Here is a 19,089-nt window from a genome sequence, read left to right as displayed (position 1 = left end):
ATAGAGAAGGGGGAGTGTCCTCTGGGTGGTGCATAAACTGACGTGTTCGGGGGAAAGTAGCAAATAGCAATGTAAAGATATCTGCCTGTCTCTGCTCTCAATCTCACCCACATGTACCTAGCTTGCTCCTCCCTGCGAGCTATATGTATCAATGGTTGCAACTCCTCCCTGAATAACACTGCCACTCCTCCTGAGCCCCGCCCTCTATGCTCTGATCGTGTCTCTTGTCTACAGGCTGTCTCCCATCTATATCCACTAATGTGAGGCATAGACTGCCCAGGGGCCTGATGTGTCTCAGAGTAGAAGACGATGTCTCTTCCCATAAAACTATCTTCAAAAGCACCCACATCAAGGCGCATAGATCCATTACAATTCCAAGTGGCAACTTTGAGTGTGGTCCCATAGGTCTTGCACCGTCATGTGGAGCGCCACTCTACAATCACCACCCGACCATCTCTGTAGAAGGCCGTCTTTCCCTTCTATCTGGCCGCTTGAATCTCTGGCATTACCTCTCTCATATGCGCAAGTTGTGTGAGAGTGAGGTCATCTCCAAGGAATATAGCCGTTTTCTTAAGTGTAGGACGCCTCTTCAAGAAGTCCTTCTTTGCCTCCATGGATGGGAAACGCATGATTAAAGCTCTCTCCTTGGAAGTCTCCCCATTTCTTTGCGTCTTCTTCCCTACCCTCCATGCCTTTGTATGAGTAGCCTCACTCCCCATCATGCGGAGAAGTTCTTCGACTTCCTTCGCTACATCATCTCGGTCTTTTAGACCGGTTACTTGTATATGCAAAGCTCTAGTTTTCCTACGCTGCTCTTCTTCTAGAGTCATGTTGATGATTGTAGGAGTGGGGACAGATGTGGTTTCTTTCCCTTTCCCTTTCTTAGCGACTTCTATCCATTTCTCGGCCTCATCCTCCTCCTCCTGTGTCTTCGTGATCACATCCAACCACAAAGACGTCTTTGCCACATTCTGTTTCTCCTCCTCTTTGATCATCCGCACCTGCTCCCTGATGACCTTGATTTCCTCTATCACTGAGGGTTGGAATTCCCCTTCCTCTATTCCACTGCTTGCTCTATCAGCAAGCTCTCGCTTGAGGGCTGAGACCTCTTCTTTGAGTGCTTGTGAATCCGCCTTAAGTCCTTGTAGCTCTACGTGCAAGTCCTCTTTCTCCTTCTTCCATTGTGCGCTTTCGTTGAGAAACATTTGAAGAAGGTTGGCCTTCTCTTTCCACCATCCTTCCGTTTCTGCTTTCCATTCTTTCATCTCCCTTTCCATTTGTGTTATCCGCTTGTTTGTAAGCACAAAGGTTGCCTTCGTATGGGGCTTGCACACTGGCGAAGTGCTCACGACCTCCATCACTGGCGAAGTGCTCATGACCTCCATCAAATCAAATCCAGTCTGCCCTTCTGCACACAAGTTTTCCCGCACTATGCATACATTTCCTCCCGCATCAGGCATACATGTCCATACATCTTGCTACATTATGCAGTATGCGATTTTTGGAATAAATTCTGAAACTCTGAAAAACTGATTTGAATTTTGCAGTTTCTGAAAATTTTTCTGATGTAACTCTGAGTCTCTTTTTGTTTTCTGCAGAAACTCAGAAAATCTGAAATTCTGAAGCAATTCTAAAATTCTGAAAAATAATTTACTTCCTTGCCGGAATTCAGAAAATCGGAGGAACTGATTTGTTTTGCTTTTCTGCACTTGCGGGGGATTGGGGGGGGGGACCTGCACCTGCTGGGGGGTGGGGGAGGGAGTGTGTTCCGATGTGGGGCGGGCAGCAATCCCCAGGCAGGCAGCTCAGCCACGCGTAGCAGCAGCTCAGCCACGCGCAGGGGGGGTGCAGTGTTCAGCCACGCGCAGGAGTGGTGCAGCATTCAGCCACGCGAGAGGGAGGCAGTCCACGCGCTGCTGGGCCTGTTCCACGCGAGAGAGAGGCTGAGACAATCCACGCGCGCTGCTGAGACAATCCACGCTGCTGGACCTGTTCCACGAGAGAGAGAGAGAGAGAGAGAGAGAGAGAGAGAGAGAGAGAGAGAGAGAGAGAGAGAGAGAGAGAGAGAGAGAGAGAGAGAGAGAGAGAGAGAGATTTGTTAGTGCAGGAAAAGATGATGCCTACCTCTTGGTTTCATTATCTCGAGGGGAGATAGTCAAAGTGAAGGTGCCATCCTGTCGTGCTTCTAGCGCGAATCTTTTTTTTGATAATAAATGGCTTAATTGTATGAGGCAAGTGTGTTGGTTCTTGAGTTTCAAAATTTAAAATCTTATCTTAAGAAGAGTTTTTTTTTTGTGTTTCAAAATTAACAAGAGGATATCTTTTGTTCGTATTTCATAAGTACTTAAGAGTGACAACGTGTAGTTCAAATGCTGTCCACAGTTTTCGCACACAAGTTCCTCTTACGAGTATTTCTGTTGGGAAGTATTATCTCGAAAAAGAAAAGGTTGAGCGTAAAGTAGTGTGGGGAATGGGACAGGACAAGAAGCTCCAGCAATATCGGATTCCGGAAAACCTGCAGGGATGGTCTGGGTCAAGTGGTAACCCACTTCATAGCCATTTTAACATGCCTGGTCATGCAAAACCAGGGGCAGCTCTTGGTCAGTGGTTTTTTGTGTGCCCCTTGCATGCAGTACATGCACCATTGGTCTTACCGCTCATCTTGATTGGCTTTTCTTGCAGTTCTACACCTGAAAACATCAACATTAATCACAGGAGCTGAGGATGGTGCTTTACAGATACGTGATGTGGTTCTGGACCCGCTACGTCAGCCTCAGAAAGTCGTTGATGTGCAGCTATATGATGGTTATCTGGGAGGAATTACCGCCATTGTGGTTGCAGAAGAGAGGCTTTTTATTGGGGGAGCTAATGGTGTTATATTTTCTGCTGAGGCCCCGGCTGCAGGACTTAAACTAGCATCAGCTGCACCTGGTATGCTGTGTATGTCAAGTGGAGACATTTCTTATTTTACTTTCTAGTTGAAATCAATGCTCCCAAGGTAGCCTTTTTGCTTACCTTAAACATCCATGTAAAACATGCACTCAACACAAGAAATTTTAAAGAAGCATGTGTGGTATCATTTTTTTCTTTGGATGGAGAGTATCTTTTCCTATTTTTCAAGTTTCACATCTACGGGGTGTAAAATACAGCTAGAGAAAGTAGGCAGATAGACGAGTTTATGAATTTCTTCTAGTCATTTATGGAATCAAAGGAGGTATTCTCTTCCAAATATTTTCACCATGAAATGCATTTTGCCAAGTCTAGAGGGGAACCGCTTCGGGCATTGAAACGTTTCAATTAGTCAGGTAAACAGATGGCATTTCACTTACAAGTTACTATTCGTTCTAGTCTGTCAAAGTTGTTGAGGTGTTCCATATTCATTTTGAATTACATGTATGAACGGTCCCACGTTTCATTATGCTTTATCATTAGCTGAAACGTTTTGTAGTGAAATACCATGTGTTAAGGTCTAAAGGTTTGGTCTTGAAAGGTTTTGGGGTGATGCTATTTCCAAATAAGATTGAGAGACTACTTTTGTTCCGTAATTATTTCAATAGAGATCGTATCGGTGATGTGTTGGTGGGAAGACTCGTAACTGTTTGGAGGTATAGCATGCCAGACCTGCCAGGTCTGTGATGACAGGGAGAGCATTATTCATTGATGACCTATAGAGTGGATTACTGGCTTAGTATAGGAGAGAGCTTGCAGCCTTGTTGGGCGTATCTGTTGAGATGGATTGGAATATTGCCATTGACCATTGGGTAAACACAGCCTTTATTTTGATGTTTGGGATAAAGGCAAGTTGATTTTTGCACGGCCATTCTCGCTTGGTGAAGGATTAAAGTGCTGGTTTTGAACCTTTTCTCATTGAGATTGTACTATACTTAATGCACTATGGAATCTAGAGAGGAGAGGGACCCAATTGAGTGGTTTTGGTCTCTTGATGTGTGAAGTCAGCTCTTATTATGTTTTCTATGCTCTGTGATCACTGATATCAAGCAGATTTGTAGCTCCTGCTTAGAGAAAACCACGTACTGAAAGAGTTCTTCACCAGGCTAGGAGAGATTTTATGTGTTCTTCTGCAGAGTATTAGGAATAGATTAAAGGAGTTGTACCACAAGAGCTCCACTGGGTTAGGAGAGATTTACTGCGTTCTTCTGTAGAGTTTAAGGAAAAGACTATTGGAGTTGTAAATTCCACATAAGATTGTTTAATTGAGTTTCAGATTCTGACCATCTTTCCTTTTCTTCCTTTTTTTGTACAGCAGGTAAGCCACGAATCAGTATCATCCCAGAGAGAACAAAGCATGATTCAATCTCCGATGGTGATATTTCAAGCCAACTTTCTATGCTTGAGAAATACCAGCGAACTTCTGGCACGAGGTATGCAAAAACATTAAGGTACAGATAGTTGTTGTAGCAGCCATTGAAAACCAAAGCTGTGTTGTACTTAGATAATATCAGTTGTCTGAAAATCATAAGCTTCCATTTTGATTATCTGCTTTGATCTTTTGGGGTCTTTTTTTTTTTTTTTCCTGAGTTTGAATCACAGTGGGCTTTCAATTATCTTCAAGGGGACTCTTGTGGCCCCTTTTTGATGCATTTAATTGAGCCCCCTTTGGAGCCCCTTCTGGTGTATAGTGTCTTTGGTGTTTCCGTGCTAGCTATGGTGAGTTATGTAGTGTTTTTTTCATCATGGTGTCTCTAGTTGTTTTGTATGATGAGGGGTTTGAGTAATTATGTTTTAGAAACTCATCTTAGGGTTTGTGGTTATCCATATAATAGAGGATAGGTTAGAGTAGGTGAGTGTTTCCTGGGGCTTTTGGGTGTGAGAAATGATCTCTTTTGTGAGCACAATTCTTTACTCTTCCTATTGTTGTGATAGGAGGTATCATAGAGGCCACCATCTTAACCCATCATAGTGAAGGAGAAGTGTATAAATCCTTATAATAAGAGAAGCTAGAGCATATGCTCCCATCATCCATCTCTATTGTCGCTTTGTGGATTTCCGCAAAGTATTTGACATGGTGCCTAGAGCCAGATTGATGCGCAGACTTTAGGAGATGGGAGTGCCCATTGAGTTGATTTGGGGGATCATGGCTCTATACAAATTAGTGGTGGGACATGTACGTACTGTAGAGGGGATATCTGATTTAGTGCACTCCACTATTGGAGTGAAACAAGCTTGTCCATTGCCCCCCATTCTATTGGGTATGTATATAGATGAGGTTTCTGATTACATTGACAGAGAGGGTGACAGAGTTGTCAAGTTGGCAGGGACATGGATTCCATTGTTGTTATATGTTGATGATATTGTGTTGATCTCCGATTGACCGGAGCGTATGCAATGACATTTGGTTACGAGACTGTGGAGTACATGGATACATACACTTATCTTGGGGTAGTCTTTACTGGGCCTAGGTTTTCTTTGAAGAGAGCAGCAGAGACTAGACTGACCAAAGTGTATGTGGCCTTGGGAGGATTGGAGAGGATGTGCGTGCAGGTTCAGTTTTAGGAATCCCAAACAAAGCTTTGGCTCTTTGATACCTTGGTGGCTTCAGCTATGCTCTATTGGGTTCAAGTTTTGGGACCCTTTGTGAGTCAAGATGGGTGGGGAGGTATGGAGAGGCCCTTGGTATCTATGATTTCTTGTAGAGCCAAGGCCTCCATGCCACATGAGATCATTAAATCGGAGTTACCCCCCCCCCCCCCCCCGCGGAAAAAAAATGGAGATAGAGGCTCTTACCAAATCAGTCTCCTTAATGCACAACTTATGGGATACTACTAGATTCCAGAGACATATATGCTAGATTGACCCTTGAGTCCTCCAAAGAATGAGCTTTACAGGGGAACACATCATGCTGATATGCACAGATGGCATCATGGTTACAGATACATGGCTTCAGTAAGGGCAGCTTACCTCCCTTCCAGTACTCCCTTGAAGCACCATCGGTGTCTCTTACACGGGTGGAGATTACTAGACTCATCTGCTAGGACTTGACCTAGTTGGACACTAGGAGGACATGAATATCGTTGACACAGGCATTGGGCACGAAGATGGATTCCTATAAAGAGCATCTTCTCCAAGTCATAGGAGATGGGTTTGTGATTCGACCAAGCTATATGGATACACAACTATCTCATGGGGTACGGTGCCATTGGTCAGATACGGACATCTTCACACTGGCTTGAGATTGAGATTGGTAGATTCAGAGGATACTAGCAACTAGAAGGATATGCCACTTATACCATGCAGAGCCAAAGATGGAGATGAATTATATATGTCAGTGCACAATGTATTATGAGATACGGGGTGGCTTCCACCGTCTATTCAGAAGAAGGCTTTGGACCCTTTTCTAGAGTCATGAGCTATCAAGACCACAGATGTCTTGGACTGTATCTACTATCTACTTGAGTTACACAAACACAGACAAATTTATGAGGAGATCTGAAGAGAGACAATCCCAGAGTTACTGATTTCTTCACTTCAAACACTAGACAGATAGAAGAGCAGCCACCATAGAAAAGCTCAGCTCATACTCACACCTGCGGTACTCTCATTGATCAAGCATTGTAGCTAGAGAGATTGAGAGGCCCGCAACTGAGGAGAGGAGCTTACAGCATTGACAGAGACTGTAGTAGAGGATTCGAGCCACACTATCTCGACATCCAGAGTAGAGATGAGGATAGATTCATGACCCATTATATCACTTTCTTGTATTGGGCACCCATTGTATCAGGGATCACACAACCCACACATTACCAACTAGTAGCACTTCTAGATTCATTTTAGCATCTCTTTTTTGTACCCAAACATGGTATCAGATTACCGATTTGTAACGGATTGGTCTCATAGGTTATTTTGGCCTTTTGAAGACGTTTCATTTCATTTCATCTCTGTGTGTGTGTGTGTCTATGTCGAGTGTGTGTGTGTGTACGCTCGTGGGGGATTTGGGTGTGTGGTGAATCCTTCGGCCTCGTTTGTCGCGCGACTTTGTTCTGCACAACATCTACCCTGTGCAGGCCCTTCACAGCGTGCCGGGGGTGGAAGTTTGATTTTGCCTGCAAGCGGTCCTTTCGTCGTCTTGTGTGCGAGAGAGGGGTGTGTGTTTTTGTACAGCTAGCCAATGTGTGTGTCTGCTTGTGTATATATCAGTCATATATCAAAAACTTTCAAAAAAAGAAAAGAGTGTGTGTGTGTGAGAACTTCACATGGATTCGACTGATCAGTGTATATATAAGCGTCGGAAAGCCATGGAAACTTCAAAGATGGATGCTTTGAGTCTTATCAAAGAATGTTTGCATGAGGACTTCGAGGATGCACGTCAAGCCTGGGAAGGATCCGCTCCTGTTATGGAAGTGCGCATCCCTATACAGAGCTCATGGATCCTGTTGCTCAATATGCACTTAACGCCGTGATTTTTTTTTTTCCCGGTTAGAATGCCTACGGCTTAGGATGTAGGCCAATGGGTTGATTTCCTACTCAAATGGCAAGCAGTCCGAGGGGGTTTACTTTGGCGCCCGAGGGTTCTACGAAGTCTTTGTAGCGCGGATAATGTGTCGTGCTCTCTACAGTGGGTAGTCCTCAGTGAAATGTGCGTGACAATCTCACTCAAACAGACTGAATCTCCCTCAAACAGACTGAACAGAAAGGAACAATAGACGTCAACAGCGCTCGCAAAGACACAACAGCAGACCAGAACATATGACTAGACTATCTCAAAGACTGATACAGACTCTGGCGTGGCAGCGCACTTAGCTCTAGCCCAGGACTCACAGGTACAATGGGGGTGTCGAGGCTCAGATGTGCCGGGATGGTGAAGACGTGCTCTGTGTAAAGACCCACTCTAGGGACTACGTACAAGATAATGCCACTGGCCCCAAAACGACTACTCATATGTACAATCATCAAGAGCCACCAACGGCTCATAAAGAACATCATCTAAGTATCCCCACTGGGTGGCAATGTCCACTAGACCACCCTGCCACGTGTCTCTGCCCAAGTGTGAACCGACCAGACCAAAGACCAACTGACCAAAGCCCAACTGTAAACTACTGTCGTGTGAAAGTGAAAGTGACACTGTAGCAGGCTAGAGGTTGCCCGCCACAAGACCACTGCCCGTCCCGGAGAGCGGAACTGAAGAACTGAAATCTCGGCGATCTACTGTTGGTGGTCGGATGATGGAGGAAGGGGAGGCTGATAGTAAGGTGGGTAAGGAGATGGAGGCCAAGTGTATGGTGAGGGGTAGTGGCCATGAGGAGGGTACATCGGGTATGGAGTAGCCACCCCATGAGCAAAAGGCTGCGTCATGTGAGACGGTTGAGGGTGAGTAGGTGGAGCTGGTGGAAACCCAGGAAAAGATTGGGCAGGCTGCGAGGGTGGAACAGGTTGTTGGAATCCCGGGAAGCCGTAGAAGTGCCGAGGAAAGGATGGGGACTGGGAGGGGGATGCCAGAGAGGGACCCTGAAATTGTGATGAGACCGATCCTGTTGGCCTAGACTCCATATTGGTAGGATTTGCTTTCTCTGCTGTTTGAGAATCCCCTGAATGTGCTTTGGAAACGTCCGTCTGTGTCGGTACCTGTGTTGCCATGGCAGGAACTTGCTGAGAAACCGTGGTTGTAGTTGTAGTGGTAGCTGTAGCTGGAACTGCCTGTGAAATGGCTACAGCTTGGTATTTTGCACAAGAAGGACATAGTGTATGTACCACCGGAGAGAGGTCCTGAACTGCTGCGGTCATATCATTTGCCTCTCTTAACTATTTTTGCTGAGTGTGGACAATATGTTTGAGGTCCACTACCTGTTGAGTTAAGATTCTTATGCGATCTTGAGCTGTAGCAATGAAATTTTCCCTATCCATCGCTCGTTGAAGATGCGTTTGCACTTCCCTTGTCATACCGTCATAGCAAGCGCGATGCATACCGTTGGTACCTTGCAATGAGAGGGCTGCATTGATAATCGTCGAAATGGCTCTTCTGTCTGCCTCTAAAAGTCTGTCGGCATGAGGCACAAAAGTATCATATATGTCATGCTTGTCAGATGTAGGCGCCCCAGAGCTAGATGCCCCTACAGTATCCTTCGGTGCCCCAGCATTATCCCTAGGTGCCCCTGCACTAAGAGTAGTACGTGGTGCTGGCGACACAACTGGAGGTTGTGTTTTAGTGACTGCAACACTACTCACAAGAGGTGGTGTGAAAGTTGAGGTGGCCACAGAAGTAGACATACGCACTGCTGGTGTTGTAGTATGGACGTCAGAGATTTTGACCTGTGATTCTGAGAAAGGTAGTGTTGCCAGCTGCTCAGATGAATCTTTTTGTACCTTTGCTCTCTTGCGCAAGATGCCTTTCCCTTTGGCCATTTTGGAACGTTCTTGCTCTTTTGGATCATCTTGAAGGGTGAGAACTGCTTTTGCATCTGTCTTTTGCTGCATAATCTGTACTACCCAATACATAATAGGCGCTGCATAGCAATTGAACCTTCCGCTTTGCCTTTACGCTGAGTCCGAAAACGCTTTGCCCTGTCCTGTAGTGCTTTAAACAGCAAATTGTGAAATGGGTATGGCAGGCAGTGGTAGAGACAAAAAAGAGCATCGCATATTGCTGGAGAACCTGGAGAAGATGGAACCCTTGTTCTTTCTGGTGCTCGCAGTAAAAAATAATACTGTAACACTGAATACAGTTGCTGACTCGTGTGATAGTCTGGATGTGAGTCCAACAAAAGTTCCTGACAAGCATTTGCAGTTTCTTCTGGTGAGAGATTCGAGAAGGTTTTGGTTGCGGGCAGAGGTGCGAGCACAGTCAATATTCCCATAGCCTGTCCTATATCCTCCGTTGTAAGTGCAATATCATTCGTCTTTGGAAAAGTTAGCAAGAGGGAACATAGCTTGGCAGTAGAGATATTGGCAGACAAATCGGTCTGAGCCAAATTTTGAAGACCCAAGTGTATCAGTTGCTGCTGAGAGAACACATCCTTGAGTGCTGGATTCGGAGCCTGTAAATGATATATCATTATTAGAGGTACCTTCGAGAGGGCACCGGACGGGCGAGGCACCTGGAGAGTGGTGACCCTGTCAGCAGTGACTGACTGGGGCGACTCTTCCTCTGAAGATTCCTCTGAAAGCTCCTCTGAACTAGGAGTGTAATCTGATTTACTGTCAGAGCTATCCCCAGAGGCAGAGGACTCTTCCTCACATTGGAGATACTTTTCTTTATTGCGAGGTTTAACCATCTTGATCAAGTGTGCCTGAGAATCTATACTGATTGATGAGTCCCACTGTAGCAGGAGCAAGGGCGAGACCCACTTCGGTACTGGATGACGGACTGAACAAAGTACCAAGGCTATAATAAAGGCGCTTTGCTTTTCGCATGTAAAACGTTCTCTCCTCTTCTTTATTGTTTTTCGTAGGTAAAATATGCCCTTGCTGAGAAGTGAGAAACTGCCCGAATTGCTTTTCGCAGATAAGTGGTGCTTGCTTTTTATTTATTTATTTATTTTATAAGGCGAAGGGCGAGGGGCGAGGGGAGGAAGGGCTAGGTCTAGGGACCAGGGGCTAGAGGCTAGGGGCAAGGGACTAGGTGCTAGGGGCGAGGGCGAGAGGGTGAAGGGGAGGGCTAGGGCTAGGGCTAGGGGCGAGGGGATGGACAAGGCGAGAGGGTGAGGGGGGCTAGGGCGAGAGGCGAGGGGCTAGGGGCGGGGGAATAGGGGTTGAGGGCGAGGGGGCGAGGGCGAGAGGGTGAGGGTCTAGGGGCGAGGGATAAGGGGGCGAGGGTGAGGGGAAGGAGGCGAGGGCGAGAGGGTGAGGGGCTAGGGGCGATGGAGTAGGGGGTGAGGGCGAGGGGCTAGGGGCGGGCTAGGACGAGAGGCGAGAGGGGCTAGGGGGCGAGGGCGAGAGGGTGAGGGTCTAGGGGCGAGGGGCTAGGGCGAGTAATAGGGGGTGAGGGCGAGAAGGTGAGGGTCTAGGGGCGAGGGTGAGGGGAAGGAGGCGAGGGCGAGAGGGTGAGGGGCTAGGGGGTGAGGGCGAGGGGCTAGGGGCTAGGGGCGAGGGATAAGTTAGGTCAAGGGCGAAGTAGGCCAAGGCTAGGGCGAGGGCAGGAGTAAGGTCAAGGCTAGGGCGAGGGGATAGGGAAAGCACTAGGGCTAGGATTAGGAGTAGGGGGTTGAGAGGATAAACAAAGTCGAGGGTAGAAAAAATAAAGAGGGAGTTTTAACACGTAGGAACTATCCCAGAGATCTTAAAGATTTAGCGACGACCAATACATAGACTTGATTAATAGAAAGCATGGATAATTTCGAGGTACTCAGAAAAAATGAGTAGTGGCAGATAAAATGCGAAGTACTTTCATAAATACCCCACTCAATGATACAAAGGCATTTATGCATATCAAAGAACTGAGATTCACTTGAGAGGGAAAAGCTGAGAAAAGGAACTGAGTCGAGATTGGGGATTGAGGGGATTTGGTTATGTCCAAGACCGACAGGGATTGAAGACAGAGAGAGTGAAGGATAGAGAGTTGATCCAAGTCCAGAATCAAACCTATGAGCTTAACAGAGTCTGCAGAAGGAGAGCTGTCTAAGGAGAGGATCTAAGAGATAAGATAAAACGGAACAGCAAGATGCGGAAGATAGTGATTCCGAAGCTATTTAAAGGTTCAGGAGTCGGCGAAGCTCAACACTTGATTGTCGCGCAGTTAGACCCTTGAGCGGCTTCTTAAGGATGATAGCATTTGATCCGAGATCCATTGACTAAAGGCAGAGAAACTCCTTCGAGAGTGGCTAATTGTACAGCGCCGTGGGGTAGAATCTCCATCACCTTATATGGTCCTTGCCATTCCGGGACCAACTTCTTTGCTTTTTTCAGAAACTTGGCCTAATAAAGTAGCACCAGTGCTCCTTGCGTTATTTGCGGCTTCCTGAGATGGCGATCATGCCAGGCTTTACGACGAAGCTGATCTGCTTCTAGAGCCAGTGAAGCCAAACCTCGGCTTTCCTCCAAAAGGAAAAGACGAGAGACAGATGCCGACCCCAAATTTCCATTGGCACGAAGACTCCCCACTGGCGGGGATCCTGAGTTGAATTCGAAAGGTGCTATCGCTTCCAAACCGAAAGCCAATTGAAATGGGGTGTGATTGGTTGTGGCTTTGAAAGAAGTTCGATATGCCCAAAGTGTACCGTGGATAGCTTCAGCCCAAGTTGAGGGATGAAGATGACATGCTTTCCGCAGGAGTGCTATCAGAACCTTATTAGTACTCTCTACCTGCCCGTCTGCTCTAGGGTAATAGGAACAAGATTTTCTGTGAAAAATCTTGTAGTTGGCCAGCAAGGTAGAAATTGTTTCATAAACAAAGTGACTACCCCTGTCACTGGTGATTTCCAAGGGACATCCAAACCTGCACAAAATATTTTTGTAGAGAAACTTGGCTACTGTAGTGCCAGTGCAGTCCGTTGTTGCAAGTACCTCTGCCCACTTTGTTGTGTAGTCGGTAGCCACCAAGAGATACTTCCGATTGCCGGGTTGGGCAAGAGGGAGTAATTGGGCCTACAAAATCTATGCCCCATCTCTCATAGGGTTGCCATGCCATAAAGACCTGCAGAGGACGGTTTGACTGTTTGCTTGGTTTAGGGCCACAGCACTGACATACATCACATACCTTTACATAGGCAATTGCTTCGCGGAAAATATAGGGCCACCATAAGCCACACTGGAGAATCTTTTGTGCAGTAATACGGCCAGAGTAATGGCCACCAGTGGGACCACTATGGGCATCCTCTAAAATATACTCGACTTCATGAGGGGAGACACCGCCTCAGAACACCATCGTGCCCTGATTTGTATAGTTGGCCCCCAATGAGAGTGAAAGGCCTAGACTTGAAAAACAAGCGTCTCTTCTGCAGGGGAGAAGCATTCTCTGGGTAGAGGCCAGTAGAAAGCAGATGTAAAACATCGCCGTACCATTCCGGAGTGGTATCCACCTTAAAGAGACTGCTATCAGGAAAGTCGTCAGCAACCCCTGTTGCTTCTTCACCAGTGTGAACGCGAGAAAGGTGGTCGGCAAGGACATGATGTTTGCCGGGCCAGAGTACCACTTCGAAATCGAACTCTTGAAATAAGAGTAGCCATCGCCATACTCTACCGCAACTTGCGGCTTGTTGAGCAGATATCGCAGGGCATGGTGATCAGTAATAACTGTGAAGTGGACCCCTAATAAGTAGTGCCGAAATTCTTGCAGCGCATACACAATAGCTAAACCTTCCCTTTCTGTGGTGCTATAGTTGCACTCTGCCTTGGTGAGTAGGCGACTTGCATAGTGAACAGGGCGATCCAGGTTATACTCCTTACTAGCACCCACAGCCAGTTGACTGGCATCTGTATGCACATGAAAGGTGAGAGACCAATCGGGAGCTACTAAGATAGGCGCTTCAGTGAGGCGTTTTTTAAGGTATGCAAAAGCTTCAGCCTTTGCCTTTGACCATTGAAAGGGAACAACAGCACTGGTTAGGCGGGTTAGGGGTTGAGCCACCTGCGCATACATGCGTATAAACCTGCGATGATACCCTGTGTGGCCTACAAAGCTCTGTACCCCTTTTGGGTTGATGGGAGGTGGTAACTTTAAGATTGCCACAATCTTCTCTACGTCAGGTGCAACAGACACCACATAGCCTAGAAGTGTGCCTTCAGTAACCAAAAAATGACCTTTGTTAGGATTTAGCTTTAGGCGTGCCTCTCTGCACCTGAGGAAGACATCAGAGAGCTGAGCGAGGTGTTCCTCTAGGTTTTCCACTGGGGTTGAACATTGAGCACCTGAGAAGGTCGAAAAATCGTCCATGAAGATGCGAAGATGATCCGTAAGCAGAGGACAAAAGATGAGATATACCGCCCTATTGAAAGAAGGTGGGGCATTTTTCAACCCAAAAGACATTCGAGTGTATATAAAAATACCCCAGGGAGTCACAAAGGCTGTTTTCAGCTGATCACCTGGATGGATGCCCAACTGATTGTATCCACTAAACCCATCCATGAAACTGTACAATACATGTCCTGTTACATCTTTGAGCACATGCTCAGTGAAAGGTGTTGGGAAACCATCTGGGATAGTTACCTTATTCGGAGCACGGTAATCGACGCACACACGGATTTTGTTGGATTGCTTCTTAGGCGCTCTCACCGTGGGTGATAACCACTCAGAGTGCTCCACAGGTACTATGATCCCTGCCTCTTGCATTTTTTCTAACTCTGGCTTGACCACCTCAGCATACTTCGGGTTGAGCTTGTAAGCTCGGCCTCTTACAGGCTTAGCCCCTTCAACGAGAGGTATAGTGTGGACACCCAATTCTGGTGGAATCCCCTCCTTGTAGGGCCAATCAAAAACATCTTTAAAAGAGTGTATGAAAGAGACTACCTGATTTAGTAATGCGGGATGCTCCCATAACCAAGCTGCTAACAGTACGTGCTGAGGGTGGTCAGGATCTCCCAGGTTGACTTCTCTGACCGGGTCCGGGGGTGTAGCTGGAGAGGGTGCTTCTGAAGATGAGAGGTGTGCTGCCTCCTGGAGCTTCAAGACATCATGTGCAGGTGTTTGATCGATTGGAAAACTCTGCATACTCTTCTTGTAACCATCCCTGTGGGAGCTCCTCGAAGGGTAAATCTTCAGATGCAGACGTCATGATAGAGTGATTTTGAAGGGGGTCCGACTTGGGAGATGCTCCAGGAAGGGGGAAATCTTTGGCGAGTGCACGCAGAGGAGATTTCTTCCCCCTTCGGTGGTGTGTTATAGGTTCCCCAAGACCGAGGGCTTTCATCGGCGGGTCATTCGAAGCATGAGAATTTGGGGTTGACACACTTACTTCTTCGATTGTTGTATTGTCTGCTGTAGGACTTTGGACATCTGTGTCCTCGTGAGGAGTTTGAAGAGAGAGTGTTATTGGCGGCACAGGTAAGTTTTGAGTAGAGACCATGTAGCATGGCATCGAAGTGGTAGCTTCCAACCACTGTAGCAGGTCCTCGTCAGACCCGTCAGGTGGGATGGGCTGCTCAGGGTCGGGGTTGGACTGTACTGACAATGAGCTGTGCTGAGCCACTGGATCCATCCCTCTTGCAAGCCGGATTGGTTGCATTTGGGAGCCGGGAGTGTGTATGCACATTGCGTCGTTTGCCCAATCATGAAGTGCCTTAGTATGCCGCAACCATGGTCTATCAATCAGTAAAGGAAATCCTCCCTCCACCCGAGGAAGACTGACCACCACAAAATCCAAGCTAAATGTGAAGTCTTGTACCTTCAAAGGCACCTTCTCTACTATGTCCACAGGATAGAATGTCCTCTGGTCTGCCAATGTAACAGTGAATGGAGCAAGGCGAGTAGGCTGCAGACCTAAGGCTGACATGGTAAATTCAGGCATTAGATTGATTCCAGACCCACCATCCACTATGATGCCTGAGAATGACTGCCCAAGAATAGATATAGTAAGACGTGGACTTTTATAGTCCGTGAGAGGAGCAGCTGGATATGAAATCATGTAGGACTCCAGGGGCTGTACAGGTAGGTGCCCGCCACTAGGCCCTGTACCAGGGTACAAAGACTGAATTATTGAGAGGGTGTCACTTCTAAGGGTTGCATCTAGCCGGAGCATCTCATAAAGAGACACTTGCTGAAAGGTGTTCTTCAAGATTGCTTCCGCTGTGGGCCTAGCTTCTACAACCTGGGACTCCTCGGAAACTTTGACTTGTTGCAAGTCAGCTACTGCTGCCAGGAAGGCTCCATCAATGTCCGAAAGCATAGAGATTGGCCTATTCTTTGCACCACTGACGGGTGCGACATTTTGAACAGGTTGTTGAAGTGTTGGACCGGATGGTCCCGTTGGCAAACTTAAACCCAGGGCTGCTCTTTGTGCTCGAGTGAGCACCCCAGTAGGCTCTGCTGCTTGTTGTGGCTGAACTGTATGTGTAGCAGGTGCTGGCTGAGGGGTGGTGTTCACTGTGATCAGATTGATTTTCGGGAATGTAAACTCTTGTTGATTTTGATTTGGGCCTGAAGATGAGGATGCCCTTTGTTTGGGACAATTTTTACTGTAGTGGTCCTTAGACTCCGGACAATGTCTGCAAGGAGGAGACCCTTCAGGTAAAGGACACTTTGGTAATGCCCATATTCACCGCATCTGTAGCATAGGATTGGCCGATTAGACGGACGAAACGGGGGACGAGGTGGTCGTTGCTCTTGTTGTTACATGGTGCTAGAGGCTGAGGTGTAGAAACTTTGGGGAACTGAGGGAGTACTGGCATGATAAAAGTTGTGGGGTGCAAAGTTGTTGTGCATACCTTGCTGCATAGGGGGTGTTGTCAGCAGAGGAGGCAACGGGTTTTGATGGCCGTAGGGTGAGACCATGTTGGATGCAGGTGCTAGCCCTTGTTGGAGAGAAGGACCTAGATTTTGTTGTATTTGCCGCAATCCTTTGATATAGTAACAATCCTTATCTTCGTGCCCAGATTTTTCGCAGAAGTGGCAAAAAGTCCGAAGGGGACAGTCCTGTGGAGGATGTCCAGGAGAGCGACAAGAGCTGCACCATACCATAGCTTTGGTCTCCTGCTGAGACCGAAGCTCTTCTAGTTCTCTCTTGATTTGATCGAAAGCCTCCAAGTGCGATGGTTTCTCTTGTCTCAGAGAGATTGATTTCTCTTCTTGGAGGGCGCGTTGTAGTTTGAGGGCTTCGAGTTCCCTGCGCAAGGAAGTCAAAGGATCAGCAGGACTTCCTTCGGAGAACACAGCGGGAGTATCTATGTGAGGAGAGTTGTTGAACAGCTTCCTAGCCCCTTCTATTCTAGTAGCAGCTGCGATGAATTCCTCCAGAGTGGCGTCAGGTCGGAGGCTCTCTCGGAGTTTTTGCTGAGAGGTTTTTGGAAGCGCCTTCTCCACCCACTTCTTAACCATGAATTCACCGGGTTGCTGGGGAAGCTTGGCAACCAGAGACTTGGTTTTGGTCATAAGCTCCGCAAAAGTCTCCTCTGGCTGGAGCACCATGTTGGCCAACTCATCCAACACTTTCTCTTGGTAGTCGCCCGGGCTGAAAGCTGCACATAACTGTTGTCTTAAGTGTGCCCAAGTTGCAAAAGGATTCTCTGCAAACTGGCTAAACCATTTGTCTGCTAAGCCGTCCAAGGTGGATGGAAAAAGTACCTGATAAGCATCTTCCTTGTTAAGACCACGTCCTCTACAGAGAGATACGAACCTCCGTGCATGGTCGTCCGCATCTTCCGAGGAGAGTCCTTTGAAGGTGCGGAACTTGATGTTTACCTTGGCCAACACGCTAGCCAACGCCTCCATGGCCCCTTTTTGCTCAATAGCCTGTTGTAGCAGAATAGGAGAGAGCTTTACTGGAGAAGGTGATCTGGAAGATGTGGAACCGGATGAAGGAATGGGGAATGAAGGAATGGGAGATGAAGGAATGGGGGATGGCGTAGGTGGAGGTAAGGTTGATGAGGTTAATGGACTTCTACTAGATACCACCGAGCGTCTTTTGTTATAGTGCTTCAGAGGGCTCAGTAGTGCGCTTTGATGCTCAACTGACCGCCTTGTATGTGTCATGCAGTGAACAGTGAACAGCGCAGGTCTAACACAGAACAAGTGAGGATAGTGACTAGACCATCTGGTCCAGGACCAGTGACTAGACCACCTAGCTGGCAGGACGAGGAGGGCTGGACCAGGGCGAGGACTAGACCAGGACCAAAGACCAAGGACCTGGGACGAGGACTAGGACTTGGACCAAGGCGAGAGAGGACGAGACTTGCAGACTATCTACACAGTGTAAGCAAGTTCACGATTTTATCCCCACAAGAGTGAGACTTCCTCTGAGGTCCCACCGTGATCGCCAAAATGAGAGCACTTGTAGCGCGGATAATGTGTCGTGCTCTCTACAGTGGGTAGTCCTCAGTGCAATGTGCGTGACAATCTCACTCAAACAGACTGAATCTCCCTCAAACTGACTGAACAGAAAGGAACAATAGACGTCAAACAGAGCTCCCAAAGACACAACAACAGACCAAAACATATGACTAGACGATCTCAAAGACTGATACAGACTCTTGCGTGGCAGCGCAATCAGCTCCAGCCCAGGACTCACAGGTACAATGGGGGTGTCGAGGCTCAGATGTGCCGGGATGGTGAAGACATGCTCTGTGTAAAGACCCACTCTAGACGACTACGTACAAGATAATGCCACTGGCCCCAAAACGACTACTTATATGTACAATCATCAAGAGCCACCAACGGCTCATAAAGAACATCATCTAAGTCTATCCCCACTGGGTGGCGGTGGTGACTTGGCCACGATGTCCACTAGACCACCCTGCCACGTGTCTCTGCCCAAGTGTGAACCGACCAAACCAAAGACCAACTGACCAAAGCCCAACTGTAAACTACTGTCGTGTGAAAGTGAAAGTGACACTGTAGCAGGTTACAGTCTTGCTGGCTGACATGGATGCTCGCGATGCTCTACTTGAAATGTCTCCTCTTTTCTTCAATACGCAGATGACTCATGTGCTGCCCTGGGCTCTTACCAAGGACTATCAGAGTCTCATTTGTCACAAGTGTCCAGTCTGGGTTGAGGTGGTCGATTTTCCTTGCACTTGGCGTCATTTTCTTCCTTTGTTGGCTGCTCAGTTAGGCAAAGTCATTTGCCCTCCTAAGCTCGAGGCAAACACAAACCATTGTTGTATTTTGTGGGACACGGATATCTCCGCACCAGCAGGTATTTCGATCGATTCTTGGGATACAGTAGTTGGAAAGCGCCCATTTAAGCTTAAATGGGGCAAGTTTGCAAACTCTTGCTTCCGCTGTGGCAAATTTGGTCATATGTAGTCCAAATGTCCGGAACCAAATCTGCAACCACCTCCTTCAGCCGTCCCTGCTCCTCAACCTCGCTCGCCTCCGAAACCTTCTACTGAGGTTCAAACTAAAGGAGCTTCAACCTCCTCCCCCTCAGCTGGGGCGATTAAAGGTAAGTACAATTGTCTGCACTTTCTGCTTCTCCAAATATTAAAGACAAGGGAAAAGAACAGGTTTCGACCTCTCAAACTTGGATAGTGCCCAAGAAACCTGCCAAA

The 19,089-nt window shown here is 47.4% G+C and overlaps 1 protein-coding gene across 5 annotated transcripts in view; it reads left to right on the top strand.

Annotated features, from left to right (window-relative positions):
- Positions 1-19,089, top strand: part of LOC147435387 (uncharacterized) — a 216,382-nt gene that overhangs the window by 63,674 nt on the left and 133,619 nt on the right. For all 5 annotated transcript variants that reach the window (XM_086488465.1, XM_086488462.1, XM_086488461.1 and 2 more), the window contains exons 11-14: positions 2,108-2,231; positions 2,383-2,600; positions 2,683-2,931; positions 4,265-4,382. In XM_086488465.1, the coding sequence (XP_086344591.1) occupies positions 2,108-2,231; positions 2,383-2,600; positions 2,683-2,931; positions 4,265-4,382 (709 nt within the window). The remainder of the gene's footprint in view (positions 1-2,107; positions 2,232-2,382; positions 2,601-2,682; positions 2,932-4,264; positions 4,383-19,089) is intronic.

This window comes from Adiantum capillus-veneris, chromosome 18, assembly GCF_014529385.1.
Source record: "Adiantum capillus-veneris isolate H3 chromosome 18, ASM1452938v2, whole genome shotgun sequence".
In the NCBI taxonomy this organism is placed as follows: Eukaryota; Viridiplantae; Streptophyta; class Polypodiopsida; order Polypodiales; family Pteridaceae; genus Adiantum; species Adiantum capillus-veneris.
The sequence above is the reverse complement of the archived record's forward strand: the minus strand, read 5'-3'. Positions and strand labels throughout refer to the sequence as shown.